The sequence below is a fragment of the Condylura cristata genome, unplaced genomic scaffold (assembly GCF_000260355.1).
Source record: "Condylura cristata isolate star-nosed mole 26May11 unplaced genomic scaffold, ConCri1.0 scaffold00035, whole genome shotgun sequence".
Classification (NCBI taxonomy): Eukaryota; Metazoa; Chordata; class Mammalia; order Eulipotyphla; family Talpidae; genus Condylura; species Condylura cristata.
In genome coordinates this window covers 15,065,531-15,084,749 of record NW_004567136.1, presented here as the reverse complement: position 1 = coordinate 15,084,749, position 19,219 = coordinate 15,065,531, and the positions used below count along the sequence as shown (strand labels likewise).

Here is a 19,219-nt window from a genome sequence, read left to right as displayed (position 1 = left end):
CTGGGCGCAGAACACGCGCTGCTGCTGGGCGCCGGGGGCCAGGTCTTCTCCTGGGGCGCAGGCCGGTGAGTGGGGCGCGGAATGGGGGGGTGGGAGGTGAGCGGCGGAGCCGCGGGCTGCTGACCCGCGCGCTGCTGACCCGCGCTGCCCCGCAGGCTCGGACAGCTGGGCCACAGCTCGCTGGAGGCGGAGCCGGCGCCCAGGCCTGTGGAGGCGCTGCAGGGCCTACCGGTCGTGCGCTTGGCAGCCGGCGGCTGGCACTCTGCCTGCCTGAGTGGTGAGTGCCAGTGGGCTAGTGGGCGCAGGCCGACCCTGCCTCTCCTCTGGGTGGCGGGGGCCTCCCTGCCGAGCTCCTGGGAACCCCGAAGCCCACACCAGGGCCAAGGCGTTGTCTCCCTAGCTGGGGGCTGTCCCTCAAACAGCTGCCCAGGGGGCAGGCAGGGGCAGGGCCGGCTGCGGAGGCGAGCACAGTGGACTTGCAGGTACCCACGCCAGGGTGACCATGGCCGGAGCGGGAGTGTCTTGGGCTGCTGATCGCGGCCCAGCCGCAGCGCGGGCTGGGTGACGCTCCTGGAGCCACACCTGGGCGCGGGCGGCAGGGCCAGAGGCCCGGGGGCCAGCCACGCGCCCACCTGCCGCGGCCGTGGCCTCTAGTCTTGAGAATAAAACGGAGCTGCTTTGTCAGTGGGGGTGTTGCCACAGAGCCTGTGGGGCGGCCTGGTCTGAAAGGCCGGAACAGGCGCAGGTGGGCACAGGGGCTTAGGTGACGGGGCCCGCAGGGTTGAGGGAACCCCGCTTTTCCGTTCCAGAGGCCGGGGATGTTTACATCTGGGGCTGGAATGAGTCCGGGCAGCTGGCGCTGCCTGCCAGGAGCCTGGCGCAGGGCGGGAAGGCCTTCGAGGGGGCAGGTGAGGCCCGGCTTCTGTCTCCCGGGTGTCACCCCGGCTCTGAGCCAGGGGCTGGCCTGGGAGCCCCAGTGCTGACAGGGACGCCGAGCAGCGGGAGGGCCACAGGCCAGCCCACGTGCACTTCCGGCCTGGCCTGGCCAGGGCCGGGAGCACCTCGGGGCGAGGCCAGCGCTGGGCCGGCGGTTAACTGTCGCTCTCGTTGCTGCCGCGGCGGCCCTGAAGCCCCCGGCCCGGACGGAGACGGCCCTGAGGTGGCGGCGCAGGCGGGGGCTGAGGCCGGAGCCCCGTTCATAGCGGTGCAGCCCTTCCCCGCCCTCCTGGATCTGCCCCTGGGCGCCGACGCCCGCGAGGTCAGCTGTGGGTCCCGGCATACAGCGGTGGTGACAAGTGAGTGCGTGGGCCCCCCTCAGGCCTGGCTGCAGGCGGTGTGGTCCCCGAGATGTGAGCTGGGGTGCAGGCCAGAGGTGTGGAGGTGAGAGGGCTCACCAGAGAGTGGGGAGCAGAACAGGTGGGTGGACTGCGACACTGCTGAGGGGGCAGCGGGGGACGGGAGGGTGGAACCAGGCGGGGGTGAGAGCTGGCGGCGCCTGAGACCCCGGCCGCAGGCCCAGTTGGAGGCCCCAAGCTGTGGCCTGGGCAGTCCCCCACGGGAAGGCAGCCTCCAGGCACACCCCGAACTGCCGCGGCGGCCCTGGGAAGGCTGGGGGTGCCCAGCGAGTTGCCCTCTCTGCTCTCGGTTGCAGGCAGCGGGCAGCTGTACACCTGGGGCTGGGGTGAGTATAGCTGCCCCCGCGTGGGGGTGGAGCCTGGGAGCCCTCGGGGCTCCAGAACAGCCGTGGGCAGAGCTTAGGGCCCCACAGGAGGGCGAGAGGAGGCGACTCCGACCCGCCTCTGGGCAGCGCTTACAGCACGCCCTCAGCTCTGGGCAGAGGAGAGATAGGCGGGGACCCCTGGGCGTGCGAGCCATGGAGTGGCCACTGGCCTCTTGGGGCCCCGAGGCCCACCTGGGCCTGGCAGCTGTGGCCTCCCTGTCCTGGCGTCACACTGGGCTGGGCTGGGCCCCGCTCCTTCCTGGAGGGGCTTGGCCAGCGGGGAGGATGGCCTGGCCTGTCTTCCCCCAGGCAAATACGGCCAGCTGGGCCTCGGGGACACAGCCAGCCGGGACCGGCCCTGCCGCGTGGACTACTTTGTGGACAGCCGCCTCCAGGTGAGGGCCGTGCACTGCGGGCCCTGGAACACCTACGTGTGCACCGTGGCGCAGCCGCAGCGCTGACTGGTGAGTGGGCCTGGCCGGGTCGGGGCGCCAGTCCCCGCCGGCCCCCCCACCCCCGCCGCACGGGCTCAGCCCCGGGGGCTCCTCTCTGACTCCCTTCAGCCCCCCGCCCGCCCGCTCGTGTCCCCCAGCCTGGTCCTGGATGGGGGACGGACACAGCAGCCCTAGAGCCTGGTAGGGTGGCGGCTTGCCTTCCGCAGGACCCAGGGCAGGGGCGCCCCAGCCCTGGCAGAGGGCGTCAGCTGGGTCTCCCCACACCCTGAGGTGGTGGCTCCGCTCTTCGCTTGTTTACTGGGCGTCGGGGGAGCGCCACAGCGTGACGGGGCCGCTGAGGCTGCGTGAGGCCCGCAGGCCGGGGTCGGGGCCGCAGGCACTCAACACGACTCGCCGACCCCACAGCCACCCTCGCCCCTGCCCGGCGTCACGGAGCCGGCCGTGCCGTTCCCACTGCCGCCTGTGTCGGGGCCGTCGGGCGGGCGCCCCTGTGCTCGGTGGCCTGGCCGGGCCGGGGTGTGCCCACCTCCCTGCCAGGTGCTTCTAGTGCTGACCTTGGGGAGCTCTTTCTAAAACGTGGAGTCTGCGCCTTTTTCGCCTGTTACTTGCAGACGATTCCCCCCGTCGACAGCTAGCCTGGCTTATTCACCTAGGCGCACAGGTCTGGGGCGCAGGCCAGAGGTGCAGGGTGGAGAGGGCTCCCCAGAGACAGTGGGGAGCAGAGCAGGCGGATTGGCGAAGCCCACGGCTGAGGGGCGGCGGGCGGGCCGGAGAGCTTTGCTGCACCCAGGGGTTGAACTCAGGCCGCTGTGGCTGTGGCCAGTGTCGTCGTGCTGTCACCGGCTGGCCGCCGGGGGGGCCGAGCCTGCTTCCTCTAAGTGTCTTACACGGGACGGAAGCTGTCAAACAGCCGTGTGGGTCTTGCTTTATGCCACCTGCAGTGACACTTTGTTCAGCCCGACGCCGTACTTGAGCAGTTGCACAACGCTGCGCGTGGCCCTCTAAGCTGTTTTGCCTTAACTCAGGCCCGGATTGGGCAGAGGCCACGTCCCTCCCTCTCCTGAGGAAGTGCACATCCAGTCGTCCCGTCGCCGTCTGGACACCACAGCCCCGCCCTGCCGTGCACCTTGTCAAAGCCTCTGGCCCTCTGCAAGGCCTGCGACTGCGTCTTCTGGTCTCTGTCTCCATGGCGACCGTGGAGTCTGCTCGGCTCTGACGGCAGCTGCATCCGACCTGTAGGCTTGGCGAGGTCGCGGTCCCCGCGTCCAGTGCCCGTCCGGCCTCCTCGTCAGCACCGTGCTGTGGTTAGGCTCATGCACGGGCGTATTCTGGGTATTTGGTCAGTTTTGGCTTTCCGTTGTCGGTTGCTGGCATATAAAGCTAAGGGTGGCTTCTGCACACCGGCCTCCTGTTCTGTGGCCTTTCTACACTGCAAGGGGCTGGTTCCTGGAAGGCCACACACCGTTTGCCCTTTGGAAACACAGGCCCTTCCGCCGAAGGTCGGTCCTGTCCACTTCAGTTAGCCTGAGGCACAGGGAGCACGTGCGACAGGGCCCCCGAGGCCCGCGCAGCCCCGCTGGGGAGGGAGCGTGTGGGCAGCGGCCCTCCCGGGGAGCCTGTTGCGGGAACTGCTGACACCTTGCTGCGGCTGCCTGAAGTCGCCCTCCTCTGGCCCCTGGCTTTGCCCGCCTCGTGCAACACAAGCCCTTGCCGAGGCGGACAAGTCCCCCCCGGCTTTCTCTGGGCGCCGTCCTGTGGCCAGGCAGTGGGGGTGTCCGAGTGCAGAGCGGTTCCCGCAGCCGGGGCGGGGTGTGCGGGGCGCGGTGCCACCCCCCACCCCCACCCCCCCATCGAGTTTCAGCCCGTGGTCCTGTTGGGTTAGGGACAGCTGACCATATGGAGGCTGTTCTTCGTTTCCTGAGGGCCCTTCACGCAGTGACTGCAGTGTCCACTCCCACCGGGAGTGCGAGAGCTGGTCCAACACACGGTGTCAGCGCGTCGTGACTTTGGGGCGCTCGTCAGAGCCTCAGCGATGCTGACACCTTCCCGGACCTGCGCCCATGTTTTAAAATAGGTTTTGTAGAAGAGCTGGGGTGTGGGCCCGGGGCCCGAGACAGTGGGGAGCAGGACAGGCGGAGCCACTGAAACTCTGAGGGGGCAGGAGGGGCCTGCTGCGCCCCGTGGGTCACTCCCTGGCCAGGGTGGCTCGGCTGCAGGGCCGGCGGGCAGCTCCACGCGCGGCACCACCAGGGAGGCCCAGGGACGTCCTTCATCTAGAAGTGCAGAGGAAGCGCCACATTCCTGTCAGAATTCTCATATGTCCTTTGGTCTCTGTTTTTCAGACCAAACCAACCAAAGTGCTTTCAGGGGAAAAAGGAAAAATACCTCACGGTGCCTTGAAGTAAGTATGCGCGTATTTTATTTTCAAGAATGCAGTTTTAAAAACAGGCCCGTCAGCCCTGCCCCTGCCAGAGCCTCTGGCGAGCTGCTAACCGCTCCAGGGGCTGGCGTGGGGGAATAAATAGTGCTGGGGGGTGCAGTAGTGTCGTGGGGGGGCGGGACCACCCGCATGTCGTGTGCAAAGTTCTGGCTCTCCGGGCCAGTTGTGCCCAACCCGGCCGCGGTGCCCGACGCGGCTGCAGGGCGACCGCAGGGCGGGAGTGGGCTGGCCCGGGGACGGCCGCAGCCCAGGCGCCTTACTGAGGCGGTCAGGGGCGAGGCGGACCTCCTGGGGCAGCCCCAGAGCCAGGGGGAAGCGCGGCCGACGACCGGGTGCACGCGCGTGGTGCCCACCCCGAGGTGGGCTCTGCAGCCTCTTGCCCGGGTGGGCTGCAGGCGGCCTGGGGTGCGCTGGAGCGAGTGAGCGGGGCAGAAAGCGGCTCCGTGCGCTGACATCTGCAGCGACTGCTATGGGCTGACTTTGAACATGTTTCTTGAGTGAAGATAAAGCCGAGTCCTTGGGGACTCGCGGCGCCCATGCTCATGCTGCGCAGGCCCGCGGTGGTGGTGCTTGTCCGGTGTCCGGCACCCCGAGTGCAGAGGGCAGCCCTGCGCAGCCAGGCCCGTCTGGCACCAGAAGCCACAGTGGGCTCGCCAGCGCGTCTCAGGACTGGATGTTGGTCGAATTGAGGACTCGGGAAGTAGCATCAGATCTGGAAGCCTTTGAAAGTTCTCGCTGTTGGAAGACAGTCAGTCAGTGACCCTGCCCGCAGGAAGCCCGCCCCGGGGCGGGCCCAGCACAGGGCCCGCAGGGCTTGCCAAGACAGGCCAGCACAGGCTGTCAGGATGGGGGGCTCGGCCCCCTCCTCTGAGGCAGCGTGTGCCTGCAGCCCCACCCCCAGCCCACTGGTCCCTAGCCCTCAGGCGAGAAGCCCCTGTGCGCCATCAAGTCTCCCGCCTTGTCCGGCTGGGCAGGACCAGCTCTGGGCTCAGCCCTCTGTGACCGGGGGAGGGGGGCGAGGGCCTCACTGCTCGCTGAGCTCCTGCTGGAGCGCCAGGTGCAGGACGGCCAGTGAGGCGCGCGTGCTGGCTGTGGCGCTGCCTGGGGTATCTGCCGCAGCCCCAGGCGGGCCGTGGACAGCAGGCCTCTGCCCACCGTCAGCCTGGCGACAGGCAGCGCTCTGCACAGAGCTGCACCGGCGTCACGCGGGAGACGTGCTGGACAGGAGCTGGCTCTGGCTCTCGGGTGAGCGCTGTCCCCGTCACTGCAGCGGCAGGCGCTGGCGCTAGCTCAGTCTGCCCCACGTCACCCAAGGGGGGGGCAGCCGCGGCTCTCAGGAAACTAAACTGGCTCACTGAGAGAGGGAGGACACACCTTGTCGAGGCTCCGCAGTAAGGCTTCGTCAGCGTGGACGGGGGTGGGAGCTAAAGAGCATTTGGGCGATGACTTCCTGCAGTGCCCCTGGCTGCGGAAGCAGCTCAGTGTAGCGGAAACAGGGCGGGGCGAGGGGGCGAGCGCCGCTCACCTGGAGCAGGTATGGCCGCAGCAGCCCAAGGTGGGAGGCCTGTGCTCCAGGGAGGGGTCAGCGGCGGCCCCCACGTGATGGGGTCGCCACTCTGCCTCTGGTGTCACCACCAGGGAGCTGAAACAACATAGCCCCACTGGGAGTCAGGCCTAGTGTTTCTGAGACCCCAACTCGAGCATGAACAAGTTTCCTGTTCAGCAGCAGGTTGGTCAGGCTCTTGTCAGATGGAGCAACAGGTCGCGCTCAGGCCCGTGGGGAGTCCCGCCACCTTCGTGACACAGGCTGAGCACGCTGAGCGCGGTGGAGACAGGCGGGTCCCCAGGGGGGACACAGGGTGCCACACAGACCTGGGGCCCCACAGAGGAGCTGTCGGGGAGGGTGGGTCCTTCTAAGAGCAGAGAATTGAGACAGTGACCGGGACTCCGCCAGGAGAGTCCAGGGCGGTGGGTCCGGGCCGTGTGTGCGGTGTCTGCCGCCTCCCCGCCCCGCCCCGGCCTCGGCCAGTCAAGGCAGGAAAGGGATTCTTGGCCTCCGCGGCTGTCCTAGCTCGCCTGGGGACACCCTCTCTGCCCCAACTGTGTGCCCCGAGACTGGTGGATACTAGAAAAGGTGAATTACCGCAAACTCAGAATAGGTGCTGGCAACAGAATTAATGCTGAAGTTGCGCTGGAGGGGGGCCGAGTTGGGGTACCCACCGCTCAGGATGCTGCCGTTGAGCTCGAGGTTCTCCTTGTTGGCGCCGTGCCTGCCGGCGCGGGGTGTCTTTCTCGCCGAGCAGGTGGAAGTGCCTGGCTGTGGGGGAGAGCCGTGTCCCTCCCGTGGCCGCGCACGGGCAGGCAGCACAGCCCGGGTGTTCGGGGGCCAGCACGTCAGCCCCTGCACCCCACCCCCCAATGCTCAGGACCAACCCAAGGCCAGGCTGGGCGCGGATGCCGTGGTGACCGCCACAAAGGCTGGTCGGCACGGGGGGGGAGGGGGGGGCACTAACCTTGCTGCCAGAAGGTGGGAGTCGAGACACGGGAGAGCGGTAGACGGTGCCCCCGAAGGCGGGCCGAATGCTGCTGTTGGCTGTGGCGTTGGACATGGTGGTCGTGTTCAGCTAGGAGAGGACAGAGCGCTTGACATGCGTGGACGCAGCCCAGCCCGACACACAGGCCTGAGCCCAGGCAGGAGCTCCGGGCGCTGCCGCCATTTTGGTTCTTGAATGACACCCCCTGCCACAGCCTTTCACCCCCAGGTGTTGGCCACACAGCAGGAGACCGAGATACTGGGCAGTCGCTGAGAAAGGGGAGCATTCGGAAGCCCCAAGAATTCTCTGTAATCTGGACAGCAGAAGGCTCAGCCCCACGAGTATGCAGGGGATGCAAGCGAACACCGGAGCAGCCTGCTTCACGCCCCGCGGACACGGGTGTCAACCCTGAAGGCACTCGATGCTGGCAAGGCAGCGCGGCCCGGCTCGCCCCAGGGGACGCTGCCCGGCCCACAGGCATCAGACAGGCATCAGGGAGGGGCAGCTTGGAGGGCACAGGCCCTGAACGGGCTGGCAGGCGCTCTCGGCCCTCTGGGAGGCCACCTTAGTGACTTGTAAACCCTCCCTGTGTCATAAAATACAAGCTGAGGAAGAAGGGAAGGGAAGGAACGCTCCTTCATCTGTCCAGGTCAGAAAATGGGGCCTGACGCCCCCTTCAAGCAGAGGTCCCCTTTCACGAGGTACACGGCTAGGGCTGCAGCCTCAAGCCTCTGGGATGAGCTGCCGCCTGCTACTCACACTCCGGTGGGCTTCATGGCCTGGGGGTCACCAGCAGGACACAAGACCCAAGGTGGCCTTCACGGCCTGGTCGCAAGAGCCCTGCTGAACTGTGGCTCACGGGGCCTCACCTTGCGCACTTTGCCGGGTGTGCTGGGCACCGGCCCTCGGCGCTTGCCAGGCGTCCTGGGGGTGCTGCCATAGAGCATCTCCGTCTCCGTCTGCTGCTTGTTCTTCAGTTGCTGTGTGAACACCAGGTGCGATGCTGGCTTGGAGAGCGGGTCTGGGTGGGGCCGGACCCTGGGCCTCGAGCTGGGAAGGGCAGCGCTGGCCCCGAGGCTCCCCAAGTTGTGTCCACTCACCCTCTCCTGCTTGGCTCGCTCCTTCTCCAGCCGATGCAGCTCCCACTGCTCCGTCACGTATGCCATGAACTTCTGCCCATTTACCACAAACGCCTTGGAGTGCTCCTGCTCCCACTTCTCGATCTGCGCCTTCAACTCCTCTTCCAGCTAAGACCAGAAACAAGGCCACACGTGAAGCCAGGTGAAGTGACGCTCGCCCAAGTCCTGGACCCAGGAGGTGACTGGGCAGGAGTCACGGCGTGGGGAGGGAGGGCCGGAGTCTGAGCCTAGCAGCTGCAGCGGCCCAGGGCAGCTGGCCAAGCGGGTGGGCGTGACAGGCCAGCAGCACCTGGCCTGGCCTGCAGGCCCTGAGCAAGTGGCGAGAGGCAGCATCACTTCCTGGCGCCTCACTCCTGTCTCAAGACCTCAGAATGATGGAAAAACCAAATCGCTGGAACAGCACTTTGTCATGCAGTAAGGGCGGCTTCTTAGAGGGCAACGAAGCCCTCAGCACTTTGTACTTTTCCTTTTGCTACTGGCTCAAGTCCGCCCCCCTCTCAGACTCCCCACCCAATCTCAAGTTGAAGCCCTGACCCTCAGGTGAAGAGGGGGCCCTAGGCTGGGCCCTGAGAGAACATGACTGGTGTCCTTTGAAGCAGCTCGGACATGGACACATACAGCCGCCCGAGGCCCGGAGAAGCGCCCCAGGAGAGCAGCCCAGCTGGCACTGTCCCTCACACCTCAGCTGCCGGAACAGGAAGACACACCTCCTGCTATTCAGAGTCAGGCCTGGTGTGAGCAGATGGGCTCGGCCTGGCTCTCCATACTTCAGGGAAGGCTCACGGCTGCCTCCTCACCCTCATCTAAGCTTTACCTTTCAAGACAGTTCTAGGCCACCTGACTCAAAGCAAAGATAACAAAGGCAGCTATTTTATAGCCACGCACCAAAACCTTAGCACCGGCATTACCTTAGGGAGTGTTTTCTGGAGCTTGGCTCGTTGCTTTTCTTCTTTTAGAAGATTTCCTCCACGGTTTGTGAATCGACTTGGATCGGAAGCTTTTCTCTGTGGAAAATGCATCAGTGAGACACTCCCTGGGAATCAGACCGGTAACTTCTGGATGACTTGCTCTCCAAGAACAGTGTCCAGGCGGCTGCGTGAGCATGCCCGGGGTGCAGGAAAGCTGTCATTTCCCGTAAAGCACCACAGGCCTTTGCGCCCTGCCGCGGAAGCTCAGCCCGCCCTGAACGCACTTCAGCAGAGGCAGCGCCAGCAGACGGACGTCCACGCAGGGCTTGTGGGCCTGCTGCCCTCCACTAAACTAACCTCCTCAAAACGGGTGAACGCCAAGTGGCAAATGCTGGGCTGCTTTTTAATGGTGCCGGTGTTCTGTTGCGTCTAGTAGGTCAGAACAGCGCAGTATGTGACCGGTGAGTGCGAGGGAGCCGCTCGCTCGGGGGCGTCAGCGGCGCCGTTCAGTCAGCCGTGGCAGCTCAGCCTTGGCAGCCCTCACCTTTCCCTGGTCTCTCCACTTTGGAGTCCTAATTCCCCACACCAGAAGGGCTTGCACGAGGAGTCCCTAGGGGCCCTCCAGCTGGGTCAGGACGGCTCTGGGATTCGTGGCCGAGGTGCCCCCGCCAGGCTGAGGGGCCTGTCTGGGAAGGAGAGGAGTCCACTGCGCACAGAAACACGCCCTGTGCCCAGGCCATCTGAGAACTGTGGGAAGGTCAGGTGGAGACTGCGCCAAATGCCTGCCCAACCTCATGCTTCGCCCCTCCCTGGCAGCCGAGCTGTGGCCTAGTAGCTCTTGCAACTGTCCGCGCTTTGCCAGCGACTGAGCAGAGCTGCTGTGGCGCCAGAGGGTCTGCCTGCAAGGCGCGGGCACCCGTCTCCTCTTGCACAAGGCTGCATGTCACCACATGCCAAGGGGGCTCGCGACCGCCCCTAAACACGGATGGGGCCCCACTTTGAAGCCAGGGTCCCGAGGGGCTGGACTGGCCACTCTGTCTGCACTGCCTGCCAGTGGGCTTCCCTCACACAGGAAACCCACTCAAGCCGTTTACTGTGGAGCTGTGTGTTCCCTCAGGTGAGCGGACGGGCCTGCTGTAACTCGACACGATCATGGGGCACCGGAGCCCAGTAACAAGCAGAGGACACTGGCCTGACACAGCCGTCCTTGGGGTCTTGAGCACACAGGGCCTAGGGCAGTACCTCAAACTCCAGGAAGAGCCGCCAGCTTTCTTCCCACTTCTGGACGCCCTCAAAGAGCTCTCTGTGCACCTCGTAGTAGCTCCGTAACTGCACAATCTCAGCATCGTGGAGCTGGAGCAGCGTTTCCGTGTAGTCCTCTGCAAGGCAGAAATGGGGCCAGCCTCAGCGGCAGCGCCACGACTCCACAGGAGCGTGAGATGGTGTGGGGCTTGCATGTCGAGCCTACAGTTGGGCTGAACCGTCTCTTGCAGTGGGTGACTGGACTGGGCGGGCAGCGCCAGCCAGCGCTGGCCTTCCAGTTTCCATGCTGTCTCCAGGCCCTGCCCACGCACGCAGTAAGGACCGTCCAGGTGGGGCCATCCAACCCGTACCACAGGCCTGCGGTGGCTGTGCACCAGTCACACCTGCTGGCAGCCGGCCTGGGCCACCTGACTGAACATGAGGGTGCTGGGCAGGCTCGAGTGAGGACGCCTGACCGCATCGTCTGTGCCTCTCCGCCTCGGGATGCGGCCTTAAACCCGAGTTGGTGCAGTGTCTGAGTGGGAAAAGGAACACGTGGAGCAAGACGGCCGGCGCCGGAGCAGAGCCAAGGGTCAGGCCTGCAGGCGGCGAGATGAGGCCGCGCTGTGAGCACCTCATGTTTGCCATCTGGCTCCCAAGCTGCATTTCCCCAAGTGTGGCTCCAGGGTACGTGGAGGAAAACCACACAGCTCCTCCCCAGAGGGACGTGTGAGTCCAAAGCTGCTGCTCAGCCGCCTGGCTTTGATGGAACAGCTACTCTGGAAACTCGCAGGGGCTGGCACAGGCATGGCCTTGGTCTTTCGCCTCATCGTTGGCCAGTGACAGCCGACAGAAAGGCTCTGGAGAAGGCCACAGCAAATCGAATCCATGAGCTGCCTCCCACCTTGTTATGGCCTCGTAGACCACCGTGCCTCAGCAAAGCGGGTGGGCTGACTTGCGGCCTGGTTTAGTGGGGCTTATAGAGGCCTCCCCTTGCCCCTTGTTGAGGTCAGGTTCAGGTGAGCAGAATAAAAAGTAAAACAGCTTCCTTCCCTGCCGTAATTTATAGGAGTCTACCAAGCACCTGTCTTCTCTCTCTGATACTAAGCTTGAAATAATTCCAGTAAAGGAAGTTTTAAAGAAATTTATTTCTCAGCTAAAACTTCTTCAGTAATAGGGCTGAGGGGAAACAAATAAAATCAGACACATAAAATCAGACACATCATAAAAAAATCAACCCTCCCCTACCTTTTGCCTAAAGCAGACATGCTCCCTCTGGAAGACATGCTCCCTCTGGAGGACTACTAGCAACTACTAGTGGGCTAAAAACAGTTAGCAGGGGAGAGCTTCCCTGGTGGCCTAGCGGGTTAAGGCTCTGTGCTATGGCGCTGCTGCAGCTGCTGCTGGCCCGAGTTCGAGCCCCAGGCCCAGGCCCAGGGAGCTGACCCACCTAAGGTGCAGAGGGCCTCACCCTCCTGCCCACTGCGCTACCTAGTGGTGTAACTTCCAGCCTTCCCATCTGTTTCTCTCTCACCCCCATCTTCTCTCCCCCCTTCCCATCTGTCTCCGTCTCCCTCCCCCCGCCTCCCCTCCTCCCTCCCTTCCCATCTGTCTCCATCTCCCCCCCGCCTCCCGTCTCCTCCCCCCCGTTAGACTTCAGGTAGGACTTGGTAGGACTTGCTGATGACTAATCCTTCCTGCTACTTCCGCTTCCTGCCGCGCTTCCTTCCTATCCTTCCGCTACTTCCGCTTCCTCCTTCCTATCCTTCTCTTCCTTCCTACCTGCTACTTCCTTCACATCTTCCTACCTGCTAGCTTCTGTACTAACCATCTGTACTAACCATCCTGCTAGCTTCTGTACTAACCATCTGTACTAACCATCCTGCTAGCTTCTGTACTAACCATCTGTACTAACCATCATAGTAAGGCGTGAAAGCCTGTCTCTGCTCCTGGCTGTAGAAACAGCGGTCCCAGTACTGAGCCAGCTCCACTCGAATGGCCTCAATCACTTTCTTCATGTTTTGCATCTTCAGTACTAACCATCTGTACTAACCATCCTGCTAGCTTCTGTACTAACCATCCTGCTAGCTTCTGTACTAACCATCTGTACTAACCATCATAGTAAGGCGTGAAAGCCTGTCTCTGCTCCTGGCTGTAGAAACAGCGGTCCCAGTACTGAGCCAGCTCCACTCGAATGGCCTCAATCACTTTCTTCATGTTTTGCATCTTCAGTTCTTCCAGCCGATCCACTTCTAGCCGCAGCTGAGTGAGAGAGGCGAGGCTAAAATCAAGCCACTAGAGCTCAGCCCATCCCTCAGCCCATCCCATCTTTGTAACACGCTGTGGACTTCGTGGTGCGCTTTGTGGGGTTTCTTACCGCCTCCCTGACTTTGGCCTTTGACCCGGCCATAATGTTGGCCACAGCCTCTCTCTCTTCCATTGGTATCTGCAGCCGGTCCCAGAGCTCTCGGATCTGAGCACGCAGCCCCTCACATATTGCTTCATTCTGTGATTTTCGCATTTCCAGCTGTAGTGAGGTGGCCAGTGGTTACCGAGTGAAAGCAGCAGCAAAGGCTCCCCCCCTCCCGAAAACACCTGTCCCATCTGGAGGGCAGCGCGTGGTCGTTGGTCATTACTTGACAAAGGTACCACCCTACACCACCCCCATTAAAACTCAATTTTGAATAGCTTCTTCACATAAGCATTCGCTAATTCCAGGGACTCATATGGCTTCATCCAAAGCTTCAATTTCATTCTTTGGGACACGTAGTTTTGTTTTAAAAAGTGGATTATGATGTTTGTTCTCCCTCATTCTGTGTTCCTTACTTAAGACTGAAGGGGGAAATGCTTTTCAGACGGTTGGCTACGTCGGCAGCCCCAAACGACCCCAAAGGACTTTACCTGCCGCAGCAGCTTCTGCAGTGCTGCAATGTTCTCCAGCGATAAACAAAAAGCATCTTCGTCTTCACATACAACATCGCGCTCAAAGCTCGTGTCGGGCGTGTGATCCAGCTCTTCCATGCACAGTATGATCTGCTTCTTCGTGCTGACGAACTCCTCCCGCCTGGACGCCTAGGAGACACCAGGGTCACGCGGGCCGGGCCGGGCCGGGCTGGGGGCCTGGAGCCCGGCTGCCAGCGGCGTGCTTACCTTGGTCTCGCGCAAAGTTTTCAGGTGCTGCCTGAACCGGCCCAGCTCCTCTAAGGTGGGAACCGGGGCGCAGTCGATATCATAGTGGGGCATGCAGAGAATCTCACACAGCTCTTGGTCTTGTTCTTGGAGCAGCTTCAGTTCTTGCTTTCTCTCCTTTTTCTGTCTCCGCATCAGTTCTACCTGAGTGCGCAAATCCTTCTCCAGCTGCAAGATGGTCGTCTCCCCTTCTTCCTGCATGGGACAGTGAGTCCTTGGTGTCACGCACACGTGGGTGGTGTGCGACAGCAGAGGGCAGTGGCAGAGGACTCAGAGGGCAGACGTGCAGTTACACTTTCAGAGAAGTCAGTTCGTGATGGTATGGTGCTGAGACATTTCCTACTTAAGATCTCAAACAAGGAAAGAGACTTTGGCCAGAGGTGAGGACTGACTGGACTATGGACATGCTGATTTTTAATGATGCACAGATGTCACATCTCAGACTCATGAAACTTAGATAATTTTATTTTTTTACAAGCATATCTAGAGTTTTGGGAGAGCATTTTTGCATAGAAGAACTGGGGTGTAAGCCAGAGGTACCAGGGGGAGCGTGGGGGGAAGGGAGGGGCGTCAGCAGAGGCAGAGTATGGAGTACAGCAGGTGTACTGACTGAAACCCACTGCCGAGGGGAGAGGCCTGCTGTGCCTGTGGGTCACTCCCCTGGCCAGGATCGAACTCTGACTCTAGAGGGGATAATGCTAAGACGTTTAACCCCTAGGCTGCTAGGAAGGCCCCTTATATAAATCAGTTTTAAAAAGTGGCCGGAAAGCTTGTTTCAGCTACTTGTTCTTCTCTTGATAAATTTAAGAAATAAGAGGCAGTTAGTTGTATGTCCTACAAGGTCATACAAATTTTCTCAGCATCAGTGAACTGGACACTGTCATGTGCTTTAAGGGAGATGGACCTCTGCTTACACAGCCTCCCACCAAGGTGGTGTTCACGTCACAGTGGAAGTGACAAAACGGCCCACCGTGGTGACGCAGGGGTTGAGTCTCAGCACCAGCACCCCTTCACTGTTGTGGCTGAGTGGGACTCCTGGCTCAGTAGTGACCCACAGGAGCAGACCCCTCCCGTCTCCCGCTGCCCCCTCAGCAGTGGATTTCAATGGGCCTGTCTGTTCTACTCCCTACTCTATCTCAGGCAAATCATCTCGTTCCCCGCACCTCTGGTCTGTACCCCAGTTCTTGTAGGCTCAATAAATCAGTCTTTAAAAAAGATACAAAAACAATAATAAACTGTTCAAAGCAATCATATTTGCTATTTCTATTGCACTCCAAAAACTTCATCCATGTCACAACTGACTCGGCTGCTCTTGGCTGCCAGCGTTGGTTCTCCTTGACCCTGCAAAGCGGTCTGCCGCGCAAGCTGATACCACCAGACACCTGAGCTGTTCTTCCTGGAACAAGAGAGACCTGAGAAGCTGTCCTTTCTCTCGCCATCATGCACTGGCCTGCAGTCTCCTCCCCAGACTTCACTGCTGCTTTCATTTATAGGACCCCAATGCAGTCGTTACTGCTTTTAGCAAGGCACCTGTTCTGAGGCCCCATCTGCCATCATCTGTGCCGGCAACCTCCCTGGGCCTCTGACCTGTGCTGGCCCGTGGCACACTGCTTCTCAGCCGGCCTCCGGCAAGCACAGCACGCTGAGACTGACTGTTCTCCTGAGACTCAGCTTTAGGAGGTCTCAGCTTTAGGGGGTCTTACCTCCAGTCACTGTTGTGGCTGGTTCAGTGGTGTGCAGTTTCTGCGTACGGAAAAATCTACAAACGCAGGACTAGGGGTAACGTTCCCTGATATAATCAGACACTTTTTGCTCCCTACACAGCTCCTTTCATTTCCCTTTAAAAAATATCACAGCACCATCTGTGCCTGGCCAGTCCTCAGGTTAAAAAAAAAAAAATGTCGTCTGCTCTACAGATTGACAGTAAGGGGAAGCTCGTTTTTGATAAAAAATAAGCAACACTTACTGTCTCACCTTTCTAAGAGGCAACTCTTACACAGATGACAGTAGCCATGTGGGGCCTAATAACTAGGTGGTGCGGCGCGCTTCTGTACCTCACGTCCATGGCCCACGTGGACACCCCTCCAGTTCAGACCCCAGGGGGACCCCAAGGGCAGCCACACACCTGGAAGGGCTCCACGTGCAACTCGCTGCACAGGGTATTCAGCTCTTTCTGACAAACAGAGATGCTCTTGATGAGCCTTTCCTTCAGGCTTTCCTCTTCAGCAATCATCATATCCAGGAGGTCCTGTGACAGACGGCCGTTAAGGGTGGGCAGGACAGGAACACAAAGCCCTGCCCCTGGTATACGCCTCCCAGAGGTGCAGCGCCCTGGTCCAGGGCGGCTGGGCGGCACTCACCTTGATGTGCTTCTTCACTACCTCGGTTCTCTGCAGCCGCTGATCTTCCGGGATCCCGATGAGTTCCCATATCTCCCGCAGGTGTGTCAGGGCTTTCTGGAGACACACTATGGACTCCTCCGCCAGCACCTCACTGAAACGCAAGGCAAGAGAGACCCAGGGTTCCACGAGCTCCTGGCCTAGAGCAGCAGTTACAGGAACAAAGCGAACTAGACCTGGTGGCCTCAAGGCCAAACAAACCAGAACCAAGCATTCAGCCTCATCCACCTCTGACCACTCCCTCCTTTATTCCTCACAAACCACAACACTGGCAAAGCACAGTTCACAATCACATGACGTGACAGAGCCTCAGTCCTCTGAATAATGTTCAGCATCTGGGAGTGTATCAATGACTCTACTGAAGACATGGACAGTGGACAAAGATGTCAGTAAAAGAGAGCTCTGCAGGCGTTTGATGGTCTGAAAGCTCCCGTAGAGTAGCTGAGTGGGTCACTGCTTTCTTGTCCCTCAGTCACAGCTACTAACTCTGAGGTGACGGACCTGACCGAGTGTCGGTGAGGATACAGGTCAGAACAACTTCCACCTACTGCATGCTAAAAACTGTTGGCAGGGGAGGGAAGAGTGCCAGGGACCACGGTGACAGTTTAGGGTGACGTGGTGATGTACAGGGACACCTGAGGGTGGAAATCAAATACTGCACAAAAATGAGCAATGACCTAAGAAAATTAAAAAAAAAAACAAAACCCAGGGCCTGCTGGCAACAGCTGCGGATGCTGGACCAGGAGCTGCAGCTCCCCCCATGCTTCCTGCAGGAATGCCTCACTCCCTAACAGACGGCACCACCTCAGGCTACTAACGAACGGAACCCACCCCTGCGGAGGGTGGTGTTGCATCAGGCCCAGCGAAAGCTATCACACTCGAGGTTACATCCCGATTTCATTTTATGAAATTCTAGACAGGGCGGAAGCACCGTGCTGGGGCGCAGGTGAGCCCTGGGCCAGCGAGGCTGCTGGGGCGACGCGATGGCTGCACACGACGACCGGGACGCAGACTCGCGTGTCAAATGAGCCCGGTTTGCGGCGTGTGAAGTGTGTCTCGGGTCTAAAAGGTGGGGAAGGAGGTAAAAGGAGCAAAGAATGGGGGGAGGGGGAGAAAGGAAGAAAAGAACCCAAGTGGAGGAAGCCAGACAAGGGGGTGCTCACTACGCAGTCCTTCACAAGGCAGCTGCCTGTGGGGTGCTGGCAACAGACACCCACGGGGATGGGGCTCATCTGCCCATAGTTCTGTACATGCTGTTCAGGGGCAGCAGGTTCTTTAAAAAACAAAAACAAAAAAACCTGGCAGCGCTCCCCTCTCACCCCGCAGGGCCCGCCTGGGGGTCTTTCCTTCACCCTTTCCTGGCCGATACGCCTGCCCTTTTAAAATGGGGGGTGGGGTGGGGGCGGGGAACACAGTAACAAATTTGAAATGCAAATTAACTAGGCCTTCAGTATTTTGTCTAGAAGTCCACTTTAAAAAAAGGCACTCGAGCACCGGTTAAAGCTCAGCACTAGGAAGCTGCCCGTGGCCGCTGCAGCCCGAGTTCGATCCCCAGCCAGGGAGGGGCCCCGAGGCGCAGCGGACCCCTCCTGTCTCCCGGCTGCCCCCTCAGCAGTGGACTTCAGTGGGTCTGCCTGTTCGGCTCCCCACTGTCTCTGGGGAGTCCCCTCACCCCTGCACCTCTGGCCTGCACCCAGTTCCTGTGCACATCGATAAATAAATCTTTAAAAAAAAAAAAGCACAACCAGCAGCCAGCACGACATAACACTTCAGGGGCAGAAATGTTTCCTGAGACACAAATGGCTGCCGGAGACGGCGGGGGCACCAGGCAGCTGCAAGGCCCAAGCTCTCCCAGGGCAGTGGTCAGCACTCGTGTCGCCAGCACGGGCTGCACATTCTTCATGGGTTGGTGCTCACACCCGAGACATTTACAGGTCGCCCAGCCTACGCGAGGAAACACCGCGGAGAGCCCAGCCCCCGGCCAGGCAGGCGGCCGGTGTCCGAACCCTGCCGCTGGCCAGGGCGCAGAGCGCAGCCCACGGCCCCCCTCTGGCCTGTATGCATAAACAAGCAAATCTTCGAAAAAACGGTAACAGGCCACTAAGGTTAGTCGTCAGCCGTCAGCTAAAGTTCAACCTCGGGGCAGAGCCAGAGCCCCTCGGCGCTGCCCGGTCACTCCCGGAGGCCGGGGCCCTCCCACCCACATTCCCCCAAACGCAACGTCCAGCCACGGGCAACATTCAGTCGCAGCCCCTGGGCTGCGCCAGTGCCAGCGCGTGCCCTGTCCACCCTGGCCGGCCCCTGACAGGCTCCCGGGAGAGCAGCACTGGAGGCTCCAGGGCCCTTCTCTGGCGACCGCTGCCCTCAGGAACAGCTGGGCCCCGGGCGTCCTCCGGGCCTCCCCGCTCCAGGCCAGGGACCCCTGGGCCCAGCGGAGCCCACTGTGCCGCCAGCCAGCTGGCGAGGCGCCCGCCGCCCTCGCCCCCAGGCTCAGGGAAAGCGAGGCGCGGGGCACCGGCGCCCAGGGGCCGCCGCCTCAGGACACCGCGGCTGGCCAGAGACGCGCCGGGCGCGGCCGCGGAGCCTCTGGGACACGCCGCAGCTCCTCCGAGGGCTGAAGGGGCTCGCCGTGACCCCACTGGCCTCCACGCGGGGGCTGCTGGCAGCGGGCGCTCCAGTGCCCCCCCCCCGCCCGGGCGGCGCCCACTCCGTCCACGCCAATAAACCATCTGTGGAGGGCGAGAGGCGCCCGCCCCCGCCGGGCGTTTGCTTCCTGCTCGTCCGTGTCCCGGGGAGGGCCCCGCCGCTGGCCTGGCCCCTGGGGGCCTCGGCCGACCCTGCCCCCAGAAAGGCGGCGCCCCGGCGACCCAGGGGCACCCCCAAGCGCTCCGCGCCCCCGCTCACCGCCTCCCGCCTGGGCCCCCTTCAAGTCTCGGCGGCACCGCCTCAGCGAGGGGTGCAGGCCGCCCCCCCAGAGGCTGCGGGGGCCCCAAGCCCTCGGGGCCGGGCCGCTCTGCCTCTTACCGGTCCTCGCAGGCCTCCGAGAGTTGCCTCGGGCTGGGGGCTACGGCTAACGGGGCACCCCACAACGCATGCTGCCGCGGGGCGCGGCCCTCGGAGGGGCACCGACCCCCACCGGCAAGTCCCGTCCCGCCGACGGAGGCGCCGGCGCGCTCGGGGCTGCTCGTCGGGT

General features: G+C 62.0%; 2 protein-coding genes across 8 annotated transcripts; one reads left to right on the top strand and one right to left on the bottom strand.

Moving 5' to 3' along the window:
• Positions 1–6: 6 nt before the first annotated feature.
• Positions 7–7,958, top strand: RCCD1 (RCC1 domain containing 1; the record flags this gene model as incomplete). The annotated part of the gene is made up of 8 exons (XM_004693005.2): positions 7–65; positions 156–277; positions 810–908; positions 1,131–1,295; positions 1,652–1,681; positions 2,030–2,184; positions 4,518–4,576; positions 7,378–7,958. Coding segments are annotated over 6 exons (627 nt in total), but the record flags the coding sequence as incomplete, so codon positions are not given.
• On the bottom strand, positions 4,584–16,141 carry PRC1 (protein regulator of cytokinesis 1). Of its 7 annotated transcripts, XM_012732728.1 has the most exons (14): positions 15,988–16,071; positions 15,753–15,875; positions 13,589–13,822; positions 13,340–13,510; positions 12,816–12,965; positions 12,656–12,700; positions 12,354–12,456; positions 10,439–10,575; positions 9,197–9,292; positions 8,250–8,396; positions 8,019–8,129; positions 7,129–7,239; positions 6,836–6,932; positions 4,584–5,350 (listed from the first exon to the last, which is right to left on the bottom strand). In XM_012732728.1, exons 2-14 carry the CDS (start codon positions 15,861–15,863, stop codon positions 5,322–5,324), a joined length of 1,542 nt encoding a protein of 513 aa, XP_012588182.1. In that variant the 5' UTR covers positions 15,864–15,875; positions 15,988–16,071; the 3' UTR covers positions 4,584–5,321. The 7 variants fall into 7 exon arrangements, with proteins under 7 accessions (XP_012588182.1, XP_004693165.1, XP_012588179.1 ...); XM_004693108.2 differs by lacking the exon at positions 12,354–12,456 and having other exon boundaries at positions 6,759–6,932; positions 12,553–12,700; positions 15,988–16,141; XM_012732725.1 differs by having other exon boundaries at positions 8,019–8,396.
• Positions 16,142–19,219: the final 3,078 nt, after the last annotated feature.